Here is a 16,998-nt window from a genome sequence, read left to right as displayed (position 1 = left end):
CAAAAAATAATCACACTTGGCTACCTAGCAAAACCTCATTGGGGAGCTTAAACCGGGTAATGGTGTGCCACAAATATCGCTCTTAATCTTCACCATGTTCAAAAGTCACAGGACAGTGTAAAGAACTGTTATCCCCGCTATGCGAATCGTTAAAACACGTAATGGTAACAATGTTTTGTTCAGATTTATAGCAACAAGAGAAATGCATTTTAAGGGCCTGACGGAACATTTAAGAAGACAAGTATTAAAACAGCTCGGTCCCAGTGGACTTTAAGAACTCCTTACCTTGAATTTGGCCACCTGTTTCGTTAGACACATGCAACTGTAAACGGGCTGACCACCAAAAACATGCAGTGTGTCTCAAAGCAGTCGGACCATAACCTCTTTTGAATCAAATGTTTTATAATTTTACCTGATAATATGGATAGAGGTGTTTAGAAGAAACTGATAGGTAACACAAATGGCTCAGCTTATATATTTATTGTATTAAAACATTGAAACAAAATACGATAATCTAAACTTAACAATTGCATTATAAATATCTATCTATCATGACTTCATGTATGTCTACATTTACCTAATTATACACCTCTAAAACGTGCGAAAGAAACTTTCATAGTTATGGCAGATGCGCGATCGGGGAAATGGTCATATAACTTTAGTCATAGATCCATTCATGTCGACATGATTTAATTTGCAAACTGATTGATTCGTTTTTGTTCACGTTGTTTTGAGACTGATAGATAACTGAGCTCCAGTTCATTTGTTACTTAGCATTGTAGTATTTGCACTTCAACAGCTGGATTGAAGCGCACGAAAAAGTTGATGGTTTATTCAAGTATGAAACAAGCGTCCCGTACATTATAATACAAACTTTTTTTCACATAATTTACTTTTTAAATTATTAACTGGTATTTACATGATATAGTTTGCAATATTTGTATCTCGTTGCTAGTATTTGTATCTCATCTGCGTTTTCGGAAAATGACTTAGTTATTTATACATTCTATAAATGATTTCGCTTATGTCTTTAATAAAATCTATTCGAAAAAAGATCTAAATATCAAAAAGCTATTAACTGTGCCTGAATTAATATGAGCCGCGCCATGAGAAAACCAACATAGTGCGTTTGTTACCAGCATGGATCCAGACCAGCCTGTGCATCCGCACAGTCTGGTCAGTATCTATTCTGTTCGCTAACTGTTTCTCTAATTGCAATAGATTTTGAAAGCAAACAGCATGGATCCTGACCAGACTGCGCAGATGCGCAGGCTGGTCTAGATCCATGCTGGTCGCAAAGCCACTATGTTGGTTTTCTCATGGTGCGGCCCATACTTTAATGGTAAATATACATTATCTGTATAGTAACACAGCACTTGTTTTGTATTTATGATTGTTTTTGCATTTATAATCGATATTCACAATTTTAAGTCCCAAAAAATGAGAATATTTGATAGGAAAAGATATATATCAGATACTTTCTACATATGAAATAAGCACAGCTTCAAGCGTACATGCATACTAACATAAGCCAATTTGTTTTCCTACTTTGCAAACTGAAAATGTGACATCATATATTATGACATTATACATCAGACTAAATACGTCATAGCATAAAACGTCATACCGAAAAAGAATATGATACGAAACAGGTAATGTTTTGTTTAGTGTCGTCAAGGATGAGAAAAGTGATCATTGGTTAATTTATCTAGACTAAGTGTTAGATTCAAAATGATATATCTCAGGAAATTTTCTTTAATACAATCATTTGTTAAGATTTAACCCACGTGGTATAACTCCTTTGCATCAGAACCTCAAATAATGATAGCAGTCTAACGATAAAATAACTGTTAGGGACATTACATGTACTGTATTAGACTTTGCTAAGCCTGTAATTCTTGTTTTCTACTTGTTTCATATAATGTAGTGCAATGTCTGAATAAAGCTTAATTAATAATATGTAACCTTCCAGACACTTTCAAAATACCTTTTCAGAACAAGGTAAAAAACTAAAGACATCTGAATTATATGCACCGTAATTATCTCCCTTGAAATCTCATCAGAAAGCAATGTCAATCGTAAACGCGTATGCATTTATAGGCCCAGTTAGGTTCCATTTCTTCCGCAACGCTGCAATCATGCCTGAAAAATAAATGGATTACAATATCGGCATGATGAATCACTATTAAAGCGAATTTAAATTGATATGTACATTAAACATTAACAATTTTGGATTTTAAGTAAATATTCATTCAAACAATATCAGGTATTGTCTTTCAGTGCTATAACCTTTAAGGTTATATACCAATCAAAGAAATTGTTCTTTGTTTTCATATAATATTCAGCTACTTCTGATCCATTTTGGTACAGTTTCTAGATTTTTTTACTCTGCCATAGACCTATTTTCCAACACACCCATACATTTGCTTCAAGAAAACGGAAAGAAAAAGAGGTATTGAACAATATGCTGTGAAATGCAATTCAACTGACGTCAGGTACCCTCATATTGCCGCATTTCAGAAAGCGGGTCGCAGAATAAACACCCTACTATCGTTTTCGAGTAAAAATCTCGAAAACATGCGAATATAAGCATAAAAGTGTCTTTTTTATGTAAAATGCAAGTATGTAAAATTCCTAGAGTAAAATAATGTCCATCTGGCCCGGTGTACGCGCAAATGCGCTAAAACTGGAATTATTAGGATCTATTTATTAGGGCCTTTTTTTCGACTACACAATTTTTGAACGAATTACTGCTATATACCCTATAAACTATATAAGTATTTTAAATACCTCTAATTCACATGTGTCTACCATTTTTCGGTCACAAACAGCTTCTAGATATCATTTCAATGGCACAACGACATCTTACTAACATGGTATTTGTAACTTCACCATTTTACATTTCTCACAAGATACTCGTGGTACAGCAAACATAATATACAAAGTAAACAGATGTATCTTTGTAAAAAAATTAAATTCTAGCGGATAACAATTAAAATGCTGTTACCTGATGACCAGATTCGATCAACGTCTCTCTGTGATTCAAATCTACTGATGTACAGTTTACTATATGGGCTTATTAGATTTCCCGGTTTGAGAATAACACGACCTGTTTGTGATGAGACAAACATTGGACGGCAGTTTGGGAAAAATTTTAACATATCTTCCCTTACTTCTCCTTCAAACTGAGACAAATCTCCTGTGTCATACTTTCTTGCATCTAGGAATTCCAGGCAGAAAAATGTATTGAGTTCTTCTGCAAGCAGAAAAAAAAATGATATGAAAGATTGGAACGTAATTGCTAAACAGATTTGTGAACGGCAAACTCTACACAAAGTTTATCTAGAATCAGAGAAACAGAAAAGTAAACTTAAGGACGATATGCTTGCCAACATGTCTGGAATAAATGAAACGAGAATAAAAATATAACTGCCTTCAAAGTAATTACAATATTGACCGAGATGAATGAGGAAAATAAAGCAATGCTTATTCTATAAGAACATAATGCAAAACTTTAAAAGAAAATTGACAATTTTAATTTTGATATTACTTTATTACATGACTAATCATATTACAATTTTCTATTGATATTATTCATTTTAGTGTACATTCAGCAGACAGAATGATACATGACAGACACTCGTTACACAATTGATGGAACAAGCATGAATGAAATACTTCTGACTCGCTTTTGGTTTATGCAACGTTTAGCAATATTTTATATTTCCTTAAAACCTGATATTTGCAGATATCAATAAGCAATATATCTATTTCTTTCATGCTTTGCATTCCTTTTTTTAATGCACACATGGCGCCTCCGTGGCCGAGTGGTTAAGTTCCCCGACTTCGAATTACTTGCCCTTCACCGATGTGGGTTGATTCGAGCCTCACTTGGGGCGTTGACTTTTACATGTGAAGAAGTAACCACGCTGGCTTACGGAAGGTCGGAAGTGCTACCCAGGTGCCCACCCGTGATGAAAAACTTTATTCCAATTCTTCAAAATATACCTCAGTTTGATTATAGCTACTTTTTCAATTCTTATATCTTTTTGTAACATTGTTCTGACCCTGTTTCGTTCAAGAAAACTTTGAGACTATTCAGTTTTTTTAATTATGTCCCTTTATCTCTCAAAAATACATTATCAAGCCAGAAGATCGTCAGAATATACAGAGAAGATTTTATAAATCAAAAAGTGACTATCGGTAGCTAACTATTCATTTGCTGAAAATGGCGTTGTGAATGGAAAGTGTCTAGTGTTACATTGCTTGCAAATTGTTTCATGGGTGTTTGCCTTGCTTGGTCTTAGTCTTGTTAACGTGTCGTTGTGGCTTAAAGAAATATACCAGTTCCTCTCCCGTTAGTTTAGCCTTTGGTAAGGTGTCAGTTAACGGAGACCATTTAGCTTATTTTTCAAGATATATGTAAGCAATCGGCAATAGTATGATGAACAGTGTCTACCGCCTAGGTAGTAGCCCAGAGTGCGGGACGTCGTGGGTTCGTTCCCTGGCCCCGCGTCATACCAAAGACGTAAAAGTGGTACTATTAGTTTCCTCGCTTGGCGCTCAGCATCAAGAGGATAGTGCTAGAACTGGTCGGCCCGGTGTCAGTATAATGTAACTGGGTGGGGTATCATGTCACGTGTCTATGGCGTGATATTCCAGTGATGCAACACTATAATGTTGGGCTACAAGTAGATACCGTCATTTGTATAACTGCTACAAACAGACAAAACAAATTACTAAAATATTGTTGAAAAAGACATTAAACCCAAATACACACGCACTAACACCCACATTTATGATGAACAGTACCTGATGAGATACACACAAAATATACACACAGTATAACGCACAATTTTGTCTACCATTGCCTTTATAACGTCAAAGTTTGACTGCGTTGATGCAGCAATAAACCTGTCAGAACTATCACTTTTTTGCAGACGAATATTATCCCTTTTTATTTCTTAGCTTAGGCTGATCGAAAACTCGTACTTTATTCCGCAGTATGAAAGCCATGTAGATTCTACATGAATAGCATTAAATTGCACTTGTGAAGTAATCCGAATTTTAATTTAAGTCGTGATTTCTAATTTGTCTTCAGATTGTATTACAACACCAACAAATATACATAAGAAATGTACCTGTTTTCGTATATATAGCGCATTTGATTGTTACTTGTTTAACCCTCAGAGTAGCCATAAATACGCTGACAGTATTTATTTTTTTACATTTTTTTCTGATTGTACTTCTACCGTACTAGAACTAAAATACATAGTCTCCTGTCACAACTTTGAAATTGTTAGGTAAACTTTATTATTTGTCACAGCTAGGTGTATTTTTCTTGCGTGTACTTATACTCTTTAAGCATATTTCTGCCATCGACAATCCTTTTCAGAATGTGTTATTAATTGTCAAGTTTTGGTCATGGGTCATGTTAACCTATGTAATGTGCATATTTCCTGACTGCATATTGAATAAACTGTATATATATCATAACTGACAGAATCTATTGAATGCCCTCGTGTACTGTGAACGATTATGTATAAGATTTCAATACTCACTTGTTGGCGCTTCCAAGAGGGGAACATAGAATGCTTCGTGTCCATTAGGCGTAGGGAAACAAGGTTCCCTGAATCGATTATGATGACTGTTATCGAAGAAATATTCTGCCGCTTCCTTCCTTGTAAACCAAAATATTGCTAACGCGTGATCCGTCATAAGACAGTCCTTGTATGGTTGTTGCCTGGAAATTGACCAGTTTTGCACTTTGCTTGGTGCATTTTCGTACACAAATATCTAGAAAATAAGTGCGTTTATATGACAAGAATATGGCAAGAGGTTTAACTTGTTTATCAGGCACGAATTGAAAAGATTAATACCATTTACTAAGCTCGTCAATGTTCTTTTTACCATTTTCTTTACTCTATGTATTTCAACATAAACCTGCTTTTTTTTCTTTTCAATGTTTTACATATCTAAATGATAAGGCGTTATGCTGATGAATAGATCAATTGCGTTTTCCCTCATTGATACCTACTCTATTTTTCCTGGCGATACCCATTAAATATCCCCCTGCATATCTGCATATTGACTGTTGCATTTTCAATGCCACCTTGGCGACGTCATACCCTTCATCGTCAAAGCGCATGATCAGGAATCCACCCGGATAAGGATGAGTCTGAAAAATATATACAAACAAACGCTAATGGTAGATTAAGGACTCATGGTCTTTAAAATATTGGGAATCCATTCAGTGTTTATGTATCACAGAGTTCAATTTAAGCCGATGCTAAGGAGTGCGAGGGATGTTGCACATTGTATTAACTTTCAAACCAACCGAGTGTGCTATCAAAAGGATTATCGTATGTATGTGGTAATAAAAAGTATTTATACTGTGCCATGAGGAGGAGTAATTTAACCGAAACTTTGGTAATAAATACCGGATGGCTGTGCAGTCATAGCGATATTGCATGGTGCTGTGGTTCGTTAAGAGAGTGCCAATGGCCCAGCACCTCTGTCTTCAACTTTCTAGGTTTCTTTCGGGGTTACCTCACCCTTAGTTCCGAGTTAAAACCCTATCCTGGGAACACAGGAGCTATTTGTTCCATAGCTGGGTGTCTGTTCATAGGCATCAGGGCGTGTCCACACACCGGTGGGCCTGGCATGCCACATGTCTGGGGGCAGACTTACTCCGAGTCCCCTGCAGTTCTGCCTGAGGCCGCAAGGTGCTCAGTTACCGTGTGGCACCAACTCGGAGGCACTGCAAAAGGGCCTGTCTGCAGAGAGGCTATGTACTGGCAGGGAAGACTTACGCACTCGGCTCCTTTTTCACCAGAAGGCTAGCCAGCGGTGGAGGCTGAAAGCGGAAGGTGACAAGCACACAACACACAGCACACCACAATTGACGCATCAGCAGACCAATTGCCACACAATTATGGTAATAAATAAAAGTGACTTGTGAAATTTTGTAGTTTTGACTACTTTTAGTGTCCATTTATCATGAAATATGAAAACATACTTAGGACTTGTTTTCAGCATATGATATTTGATCATTAAACCTTTTTTAAATGTATAATAGGCATGTAGATGATTCATGATATTATATTATTAATTTCGATGAACGGATACTGGCTTTGTCATTTTGGCCGAGGCCGTCAGACCGAAGCTAATACGACAAATGTATATTTCAATGTGGCTCACACACACCACTCTATATTCAAGCAGATGGCGCTTGAGAGACATGTGACAACGTCTAGTCGATAACATCAGAGTGTCAGTCTGAAATTAAGGGTATGTATGTTTTACATACATTTGTATTGTTTTTGTGTACTGGGCTCACATAGTTGAGGGAATTACCGTAGAAAATCGGTAATATTTTGACTGACAGTTTTACCCCAGGTAAGACGGTTTATTTACGTGCCGCCATGGCTGAGTGGTTATGGCCGCTGACTTCGAATCACTCGTCCGTACGCATGTTACAGATTCAATCTGGCGGGGATAAGTTTATTTACACTGCCCAGGAACCTGCACCGCAGTAGCTTTGAGCGCAACTAACTGGTTTAAGCTCCCTAGTCGGCCATTCAATGGTAGTCCCCCACGATGTTCCTTAATATGTTTGATTCGTACGTGTTGTCTAATTATTTTAATTTGTCTATGTTTTTATGAGTATATGTCTTTCGTTTACGCATGAACACGTGTTTTTTGTTGTTGTTGTTTTTTTTGTTTGGTTTTTTTTTTGTTTGGTTTTACGTTGTTTTTTTTTATTGTTTTTTTGTTGTTTTTGGGAGGATGAGGTCTGAGACCGTGACTCTGTCTACTGAATACTTGTTCTTGTATTTTACATTCATAAATGAATCTATCTGAGTTCACTTTTGCGCCTTTAATTGCTTTATACCTGTTAATAATATTCACATAATGATAAAAATGAATACGTTAGTATGTGTGTAAAACAGAAGGGATAGTTACACATAATTATCTGTAAATACCAGAAAACGGTTAACAAATTATTTTTAAGATCGTTTGGCAAAGACTTATTTTTCTGACCTATTTTTTAATTAAAAAAATCTAGGTGTTAGAATGCCTGCAGAGAAAAAAGTGTATTAAAATGTACATGAATACAATAGTATTACAATAATTAATAGTTTATCTCATTCAACAAGTCATATCAATTTGGTCCACAGTTCGAATTTCTCGACAGTTCTACAGTAGATACGATAAAATTATAACTGATGACTGAATATTGGTAAATATTCTCTTATCTTGACATGTTTTCAAAACATTTGCCTTAAATTATATTAAAATCAAATACAAAATCTAGTTTTATTTATGCCAAAATAAGAATAATGTCTCGCCCAGTGTTTTTTTTTTTTGGCCTACATATCGTATTATCATCAACTTTGTACTGAACAATATACCTCGCTATAACAACAATAGAACGTTAGACCTTTACTAGATTTCTTACAACGATATTTTTCTTTTGTAACAATAGACTTTACCTCCTTGATGTGTTCAGGAATCTTTTGACAAAATGAGTTTGATTATTTTTGGCAGCTCTTGTAAATTGTGTTTATCTTACCGCTTTTGTGAATTTTGTTTACTTGTAAAAGTTTATAGACCTATATAAATAAAGCTACCAAAATCTTGTCAGATCTTTACCGATAAATATTATCAATAATAAATTCAAATGAGTGGTGATCTCTATATCAGTTACGACAAAATATCAAAATATGGCTTTAACATGCGTTCCATGTTCTATGTTTAAAAGGCTTTATAATTCATTTGTCATTAGTTATTTATCAATGGATAATAAACAGAATCGGTTTTACATTTTGCTAAAATAACTGTTAACAATTATGTATTCTAATATGCTCGTTTCTGTTAACATACGCTTACGCTAAAATGACGTAACGTTGACGTGTGATGACGTCAATGTTTTAGTTGCAACAAAGAAAGGGCGCTACCATATTTTATTTTCTGTTTTAGATAAAGGACATTTTAGAATCGAAATAATGCATCGCAAAATGGTGTTTGGCTTAAATCAGTACACTCAGAATTGATTGTACGTCGCAAGAATAATTCACAAATTCTTCAACAGTCGTGTAACCTCTTTTTCGTGTACTAGGGTAAAGTACTCATATTTCGGACACTTTTTGTTATGAGGAAGATTTGTCATCCGTCTCGCTTCGTCTATGTATTTGTAGAGTGTAGGCCTGATTTAGCCGGGAACTATCACATATGACGGAGGTTATACTGGTTCCCTGTTGTTGATTTTATGATTGATTTATTTCGAAAATATACAAAACTTTTTATCGAGTAAAAACGGGGAAGTACGGACAGAAGTGGGGAATTTCGGACACAATTTTACTTTTTAAAAAAAATAACATTTTGGTCACCATAAAAAGACTGTTAAACATATTTTTATTTAACATTTAATATGTCAATTGTTTTCGTTTAAGAAATTACACTAAAGTGATTATTCTTTGACAGTTTCTATTAATTCAAGCAAGTGACGGTCATCAACTTTTAAGGCATAAGAATGTGCCACCCAAACGATGCTTTGGTCCTCCTCACATATGTCGCGTAAATTATTATAACGTTCGTACAACAGTCCTAAGGTATGCATATTTGAGCATATCCTATCTTTAAGACAAATAAAGATATCATATATAAGTGGATGGCCTGCCTGATTTAATCATAAGAAAATGTTCTAGATTTTTGTACCAATTAATAGTTTCGTATTCAAAATGAAAGCAGGATCATATATATAGTCGAGTTATTATTAGTTATATAGTTATAACATATAAACAGTTTAGTGTCCGAAGTTTTCGTCTGTCCGTAACTGCCGTCTTTTACCCTAATAACGTTAAAACACGATTTTCTACACGATATTTCATAAGTATCAGTATTGCACGCTATACTTTTTGTCCGTAACGACTCATTGACACAATTCATCTATTGTCGTTTGCCACTAGCGGTTTATATCATTATACAACATTCATCTTAGTTAATACAAAATAAACCCTACTGAGTTTTCTGCTTGTTATCTCCCCTTCGTCTCTCTTATTTGAGCATAAACCATTTCTTTAAAAATATCTTTACCAAAACTGTTTCTTGTTTAAAAATGAAAAATATCTCTTTGGAGATTTTTATATCTAAACCTGTGCCGTGTACATGTATTCCACCACTGGCTTCTGGACAAAGTAACTATTTTATGAAATATCCCTTACCTCAAATTCATTCTGTTTTGGTTTGGGTTTCCAATTTTGAGGATTAATTGCAGTTGTATCATAGCAACTATATATCTGAGCTCTTCTTCGCCACTGCTCTTCCTCGTCATCAATGACCTGTGATTTTCCTTTCGCATTTGTCTGATCAAGCCTGGTATATTTATCTTCAAGCTGTTTTCCGTTACTTCTTAGATCCTCTTCTCTTTTCTTTGGCGAAGCTATATCTCTATTGATTTCTTCGTTTGGTCTTGGATCATCGTTTATCGGTTGTCTGCTAGCTGAATCTCTAATTTCTTTAAACATCCTTTCGTCTTGTATTTTGTCATTATAAACGTCTCCTGGCTCGTTCTGCATATAATGGTCATAAGGAGATCCTCTTTTAGACATTTGTCCCATCATCATTTCATTCTCTGTTTGAACATGATCTATTTCTTTTTGAAGCAATTTAAGTTTACGTGAATGTAATTCATTTCTTTTTTCAAGCTCCAATAGCCTTTGTGTTTTAACATCCATGGGGTTATACATAATTTCACGATTTCCCGTTACAGGCTTAACTCTTAGATTTAATGTCTCAAATTTTGTGTTTAGTATGTCTATCTTATCACTAAGATTTTCCAAACCTCTTCTCACGCCCGATAATCTATGTGAATTACCAGAATGACGCTCAGTTTCCATAGTGTAAAGTGATTTATTGGCAATACGATCAATAACTATATTGAACAGATCTATTAAGTGCGAATAAAAATTTATTGAAGATAATATGATCTTTTCATATAATCATAAAAGCATACATTTTTCTTTTTATTTGGTATATATTTCAGTGTGAGAAAAAATATCCTATTTTGGAAAAGAGTTAATTAGTTTTGAGTAAATATAAAATGAATGGATTTCAACTGACGTTCTAAAGCTGATATATTTCTGTTGAGCTTTTTGGAGCGTTGGCTGACATAACCACCTCTTAGTGTCACAAATGATAAATATTTAATTAAATGAATAAAATGATTCACTTTTTCCCCAAATAATTCGAAGAGGTGTCAGGAATATTCAGGTGTTCCACGTTTGATGTAACCACCTCTTTAACTGCATAAATACGTATTAAAAAGTCGCACTATGGTCTTCTCTTCAAATGGTTTAAGCAATAAAACTAACACTGACACTAAATGTTTCTTAATACATAAAGCAAATCAGTGTAAATATCGCGAAATGTTTTACAAGTGTAATTAATCATCCTCCACTAGTCCCAGAGTACATGTTCTTTGTCGCTGACAAGAAAACCACTCAGAAAATGAATAGTAACAACTACTTTATTTGTTTCCTTAAGCCCTTCTTGGGCTTATTACAGACTTGTAAATAGTATGTAATTTATTATGCAACTGCTACTTGAAGTCATATACAAGTTGTGTATACGGTAGTCAATGGCAACCGGGGAATATCAAAGGAATTTAGAAGACATTAAATACATCCTTTAGATCAAGTGTAAATACGGATGAGTCTATTAAATCCACGTAAAGTCAAATTGAATGCAAGTTTAATATGCCATGTATTTTATTTAATAAATGCATAAAAGGCTGTTGTCATTGAATCAACCAAATATCATTCAAAATGAAAATGTAAGCACATTTTACAACTGGAAATATATATGGTCGAAAACTAGATTATGTTTGGCAAAATACATCTCCAAAATATATTTATATCCAGATTCGACTATTAAATAGTTTGTTTTACAGTCTCGGGTGTACCTATATTTTTAAATTATTTTTAAATAGTGTTTCAAGTTAATATTACCAAACATATATGACAAAATCTTAACGCTTCATTGTATTTGATTACATATTAATAAACGACTGTTCCAAATGTAGTTTTTTTAACAATGGCTAAACAACGATAGAAATGTTTTTTTACGTAGACTGGTCATTTTCACTTTTGGGGTTGAACTAATTCCAACATAAACTTTTTGGTGTGTAATAAGTAGTACGTAAGGAAATGGAACACCGACAAAATAATCCTCAAAAATATCATTGGATCATTTTTGAGATATTGCATCTGGAATTCTGAAGTAATGTCTATTACGTATTGTGATCTTTACTGTGCACCGTATGTTGTGTTATCCACTACTTGTATACGATAGCAAAAACGTCTCGTCTGCTTTGAATATCAGGAAAAAGAACAGAAATAAATGATGTTTTAAGATTTCTGGCAAATACTGGTAGACTATGTTAATCGGGGGTTGAACACAAAACATGTGTATATCAAAGTCAGAAACAAAAAATGAATATTGATAGGGGATTCGGAAAACAAAAAAATAACTCACAATGTTACTGCAAATGGGGATGGGGTACTTGATAACATCAATATTTGCTCTAAATTCATAAATACAGCAGTTATTTACAAAATGCATCTTGGACTGCTTTATGATATAATGCATGCATGTGAATAAAGAAATATGCTATTATTTCGCTGAATTATTTTTATTTCAGATAAATTTGCTATTATTTGTAATCTAAAGGAAGTTGTCCTTGAATATCACCTGATTTTCAGTGTTTGACTTGGATTTCTTTTCGAGACTTTTTCCTATACCGCATATGGAACGAAAGATTATGAATCATCAATAAAACATTATGTTGGAGTTAGTTTGAGTTGCTGTCATTATTTTTGGTAATATAACGGGCCTAATGCACGTTCCAAGAACGATCTAAACAGCCGTAAGATTTATAACCTTTAAGATTTCTATAACATTTGGGAGAATAGAAAGCGGCCAAAAAATAGACACAGTTTTACTGAGTCTGTTTACATGTGCAGCAGGTTATTTTTTTTAAAAAAAACAACCCCCGCGTACACTGGCACCGATCATAGCGGAATATTCAACAGAACTCCATTATCCCAAAGAGCCGGGAAATATACAACAGTTATTACAAGCACAAGGAGAGTTTTTCTGTCATCACATGACACTTAAAAGCATTTAATGGTTAGACAAAAGACAAAATCGAAATATACCATAATAATTTATTCTTTATATCTGTATCATTAAAATAGTAAAAAGCGTTTTAATTTTTTGAAGTGTTTTATTGTAACACTACGGAATTATCAATCGCATCTAACGATGTCTTGGATTTGTACATTTGTGTGTAATAACAGACAAATAACTGTTTCGTTCATTAAAAAGATCAACAGTGGTTGAAACTGCATAACAAACAGTAACAGTTACAAGAACAGCAGTAGTTGTTTTATTTATGTTTAAATATTAGACAAATGATTTTAATATTTCGGTTGTAGCAATATTAGTATAGACATGGTATAAGTATTAGCATCTGTAGTTCTCTTAGAAGGCAGTAAACAATAAAAAGCGGAGCTCATTTGGAAGCACAGAACGTAACGAATCGATAGGTTAGCAGACTCGCTTTGACTGAGTCTGTTCATGAGAAGTAATGAAACGTGCAAGGACCCTTACGACATCTAACACCGGCTTAAGCGGAATCTTTCATAGTAGAATAAAATGTTCTCCATGATCCCAGAGGACCAGAAAATACAACAACACTGAGTCCAAGTTCGGAAGAAACATTTTACAGCTGTTAGTGTCGAATAAGCCAAGTCAAATTTAAAAATGATTAAAGAGCATATCTAGGTAAACATAAGTTTAGTAGCCTTGACCTCCAAATTATAACGCAGTGACTTGCAGGTGAGAAAACATGCCTTCGATTAGTTTGGTTAAAATGGAGCTGTCATTTCGACAGAGGCCTCATAAAGATTTAAATAGTGAGAACACGGTGCGGACAACACATATATGTGAGCTTATTTCAGATTTTTCGTTAATAATGGAGCAAGAAACTGTGTAGCAGTTGGTGCTCTGAATCGCTGACAATTTCCCGTAGCGATTTCAAAATTGGCAAATTGTGTGCCCTTTTGCGTCATCAGATTTCGCGACCGGTAGAGCGCAAAAATTAAAAACCAGACGACAAGACATGTATTGCCAGTAGTTTATAACAAGACAAATATAGTCATGTTAATATATCTTTATTTTTAGACTAGCTCCTAGACTATGATATATCTTCTTTTACATTTTTATGATTAAATGTAGTGAACTTAGCCAGTCTATATTCTCTGTCCAATATGATAATTTCAACATCATTCCCCTATGAAAATCTCTAAAATAGACTGGCTTTTGTCTCTATAAAATTAAATACATCAAAAAAAGGAAAAATGTAGAAATATATTATTATCAGTCTAGTGGCTAGTCTGCTTTATTTTATGTATGTTTAGGTATGTTTATTTATTTTACCTCCTAATTACTTTTACTCCACTCAGTTTTTTGTTTTGGTTTTGGTTTTATTTTTTGTGGGTTTTTTTTTTTTGTGGTGGGAGGTGGGGGTTTATTCCATTAACACTCAATGTCCATAAAGTAAAACTATATTACACTTAACTTACCGATTGACCGACGTGCGCCTCTCGTGGCATAACATCAATATACGAACCATATGTGTCACTTTCTCGATACCAGTTACTCTGAAATAAATTGAATAATTTACTGTTGTTTGGCACAATCTGTGATAAAGGGCTTCGCAAAAATAATCTATTTCATTCATAAACTGCCAACTTTATTGAATATTTTTCATCTGTGCTAAGCGAAAGACTTTTTAATAAAAAAATAATTAGTTTTTTTTCCTATCTGCACTTAGTGATGGGCTGTTGTAATAAGAACAAAATAATTAGAGATTTTCCATTCGTGCTCAGAGCAAACTAATTAAAGATTTCCCAATCATGCTCAGACAGTGACTGTTATAAGTTATATCTATAGAACAAAATAGTAAGAGATTTTCGATCTGTGCTCAGGAAAAGACTGTTTCAGTAAGAGCATACTAATTAGAGACTTTCCATCTATGTTCGGGGAGAGACTGTTATAGTTATAGCTATAGAACAAAATAATTAGAGATTTTCGATCTGTGCTCAGGGAGGAAATGTTATAACAATACAACTAATTATTAGATATTCAATCTGTGCAGACTATTCACAGCTTAAAGTAAAACAAAACAATTAGCGATATGCTGCTTATAAAAAAGAGAGATTGCTACACATTACGTGACAAGAACTCCTAACGTACAGCTGAAGTCAAAGAGGTGTTCGTTAATCATTTCATATTGTCTTGTTTATATAGCTCGTATTAATTAACCAAAGTGTGCTAGGAAATGCAATTGGTATTGCTCTCATGAAAAACGTTTGAACAAAGTTTCAAAGTTTATTACATACATTATCAGTTACCTTGAGACAGTAGTAGATAATTCCGTGTTTGTCTCACAGACACGAACATTCAATTTACGTAGTTATGTTTGTTTGTTTGTTTGTTTTGGGTTTAACGCCGTTTTTCAACAGTATTTCAGTCATGTAACGGCGGGCAGTTAACCTAACCAGTGGTCCTGGATTCTGTACCAGTACAAACCTGTTCTCCGCAAGTAACTGCCAACTTCCCCACATGAATCAGAGGTGGAGGACTAATGATTTCAGACACAATGTCGTTTATCAAATAGTCACGGAGAACATACGCCTAGCCCGAGGATTGAACTCGCGACCCCGCGATCCGTAGACCGACGCTCTACCTACTGAGCTAAGCGGGCGGTTTTACGTAGTTATGAGCATGTTTAACCTTTACCCTGCTAAATTTCTAAAATTGTGTGATTCAATTTGAGTGATACTTTTAGGTTATTAGCTTTGTATCTGGAAATATTCACGAGTTCTTCGGCGGGAATATTGCGCGACTTGTGAACGCAATATTCTTCCGCTGAAGAACGAGTGCATATTTCCCGATGCAAAGATAATAACCTTTTTATTACATACGCATCTACACGTATAAATATTATGTAAATATTATAAATATGTTCAAAAGCCTGAATAGGATTGACAATACTGAACTAAATAGAAAAAAATAGTGCAACAACACACTGAATTACGTCACGCACCCGATATGAAATTCAGGCGTCAGTGTATGGAAAAATATTGACGTTTCCGGTACTAGTGTAACTTAACGGGGAATAGAAACGAGTATGTAATAACATTTGTTATTCAAAGGGGTTATTAACAGACTAAATAGCGAACTGTACACACCATGATTAGCCTGCACGTATCAAAGGTAGAATCACTTGTCGCCAGCAGGCTAAAGGTTAAACAGCAATGAAATATAGCTAAAGTATGACCATAGTGTTGCAACGTCTGAAAACGACTTGAAAATGGAGAACAACCGTCCATTGCCACGCACAGAACCTTGAAAGAAATACTATGCCTGCCGAAAATACAGGGCAGTAAACAGTATAACTTTATGAATGATTGATATCAAATGATTTGTATTACATAGATTTAAAATCCATTTTCTCCAAAACAGATGATTAAAGTACTCTTATATTTGTTAATACTTACATGCATCTTTCAATTGATGAACCCAAACTGAAAAAAAGATCAAATATATTTGTGTTACATATAAATATATACTTAAGAGCGGTTTGTCAAAGGGAGATAAACTGTATTTACTATAAGTGTAAATCATATTTAGAGTAAATTAATATGTGACATATGGAGATATTGTTTACTAAATAATGAAGCCCTCCCGCTTAGCTCAGTAGGTAGTGCGTTTGTCTAAGGATCGCGGGGTCGTGAGTTCGATCTTCGGGCGGGGCGTATGTTCACCGTGACGATTTAATAAACGACATTGTGTCTGAAATCATTCGTCCTCCACCTCTGATTCATGCGGAGAAGTTGGCAGTTACTTGCGGAGAACAGGTCTGTACTG

General features: G+C 34.5%; 1 protein-coding gene across 1 annotated transcript; it reads right to left on the bottom strand.

Moving 5' to 3' along the window:
- Positions 1-465: 465 nt before the first annotated feature.
- Positions 466-11,221, bottom strand: LOC123549502 (uncharacterized). The gene is made up of 5 exons (XM_045337640.2): positions 10,227-11,221; positions 6,038-6,178; positions 5,562-5,796; positions 3,008-3,256; positions 466-2,142 (listed from the first exon to the last, which is right to left on the bottom strand). Exons 1-5 carry the CDS (start codon positions 10,899-10,901, stop codon positions 2,060-2,062), a joined length of 1,383 nt encoding a protein of 460 aa, XP_045193575.1. The 5' UTR covers positions 10,902-11,221; the 3' UTR covers positions 466-2,059.
- Positions 11,222-16,998: the final 5,777 nt, after the last annotated feature.

The sequence above is a fragment of the Mercenaria mercenaria genome, chromosome 6 (genome assembly GCF_021730395.1).
Source record: "Mercenaria mercenaria strain notata chromosome 6, MADL_Memer_1, whole genome shotgun sequence".
NCBI classification, from domain to species: Eukaryota; Metazoa; Mollusca; class Bivalvia; order Venerida; family Veneridae; genus Mercenaria; species Mercenaria mercenaria.
The sequence above is the reverse complement of the archived record's forward strand: the minus strand, read 5'-3'. Positions and strand labels throughout refer to the sequence as shown.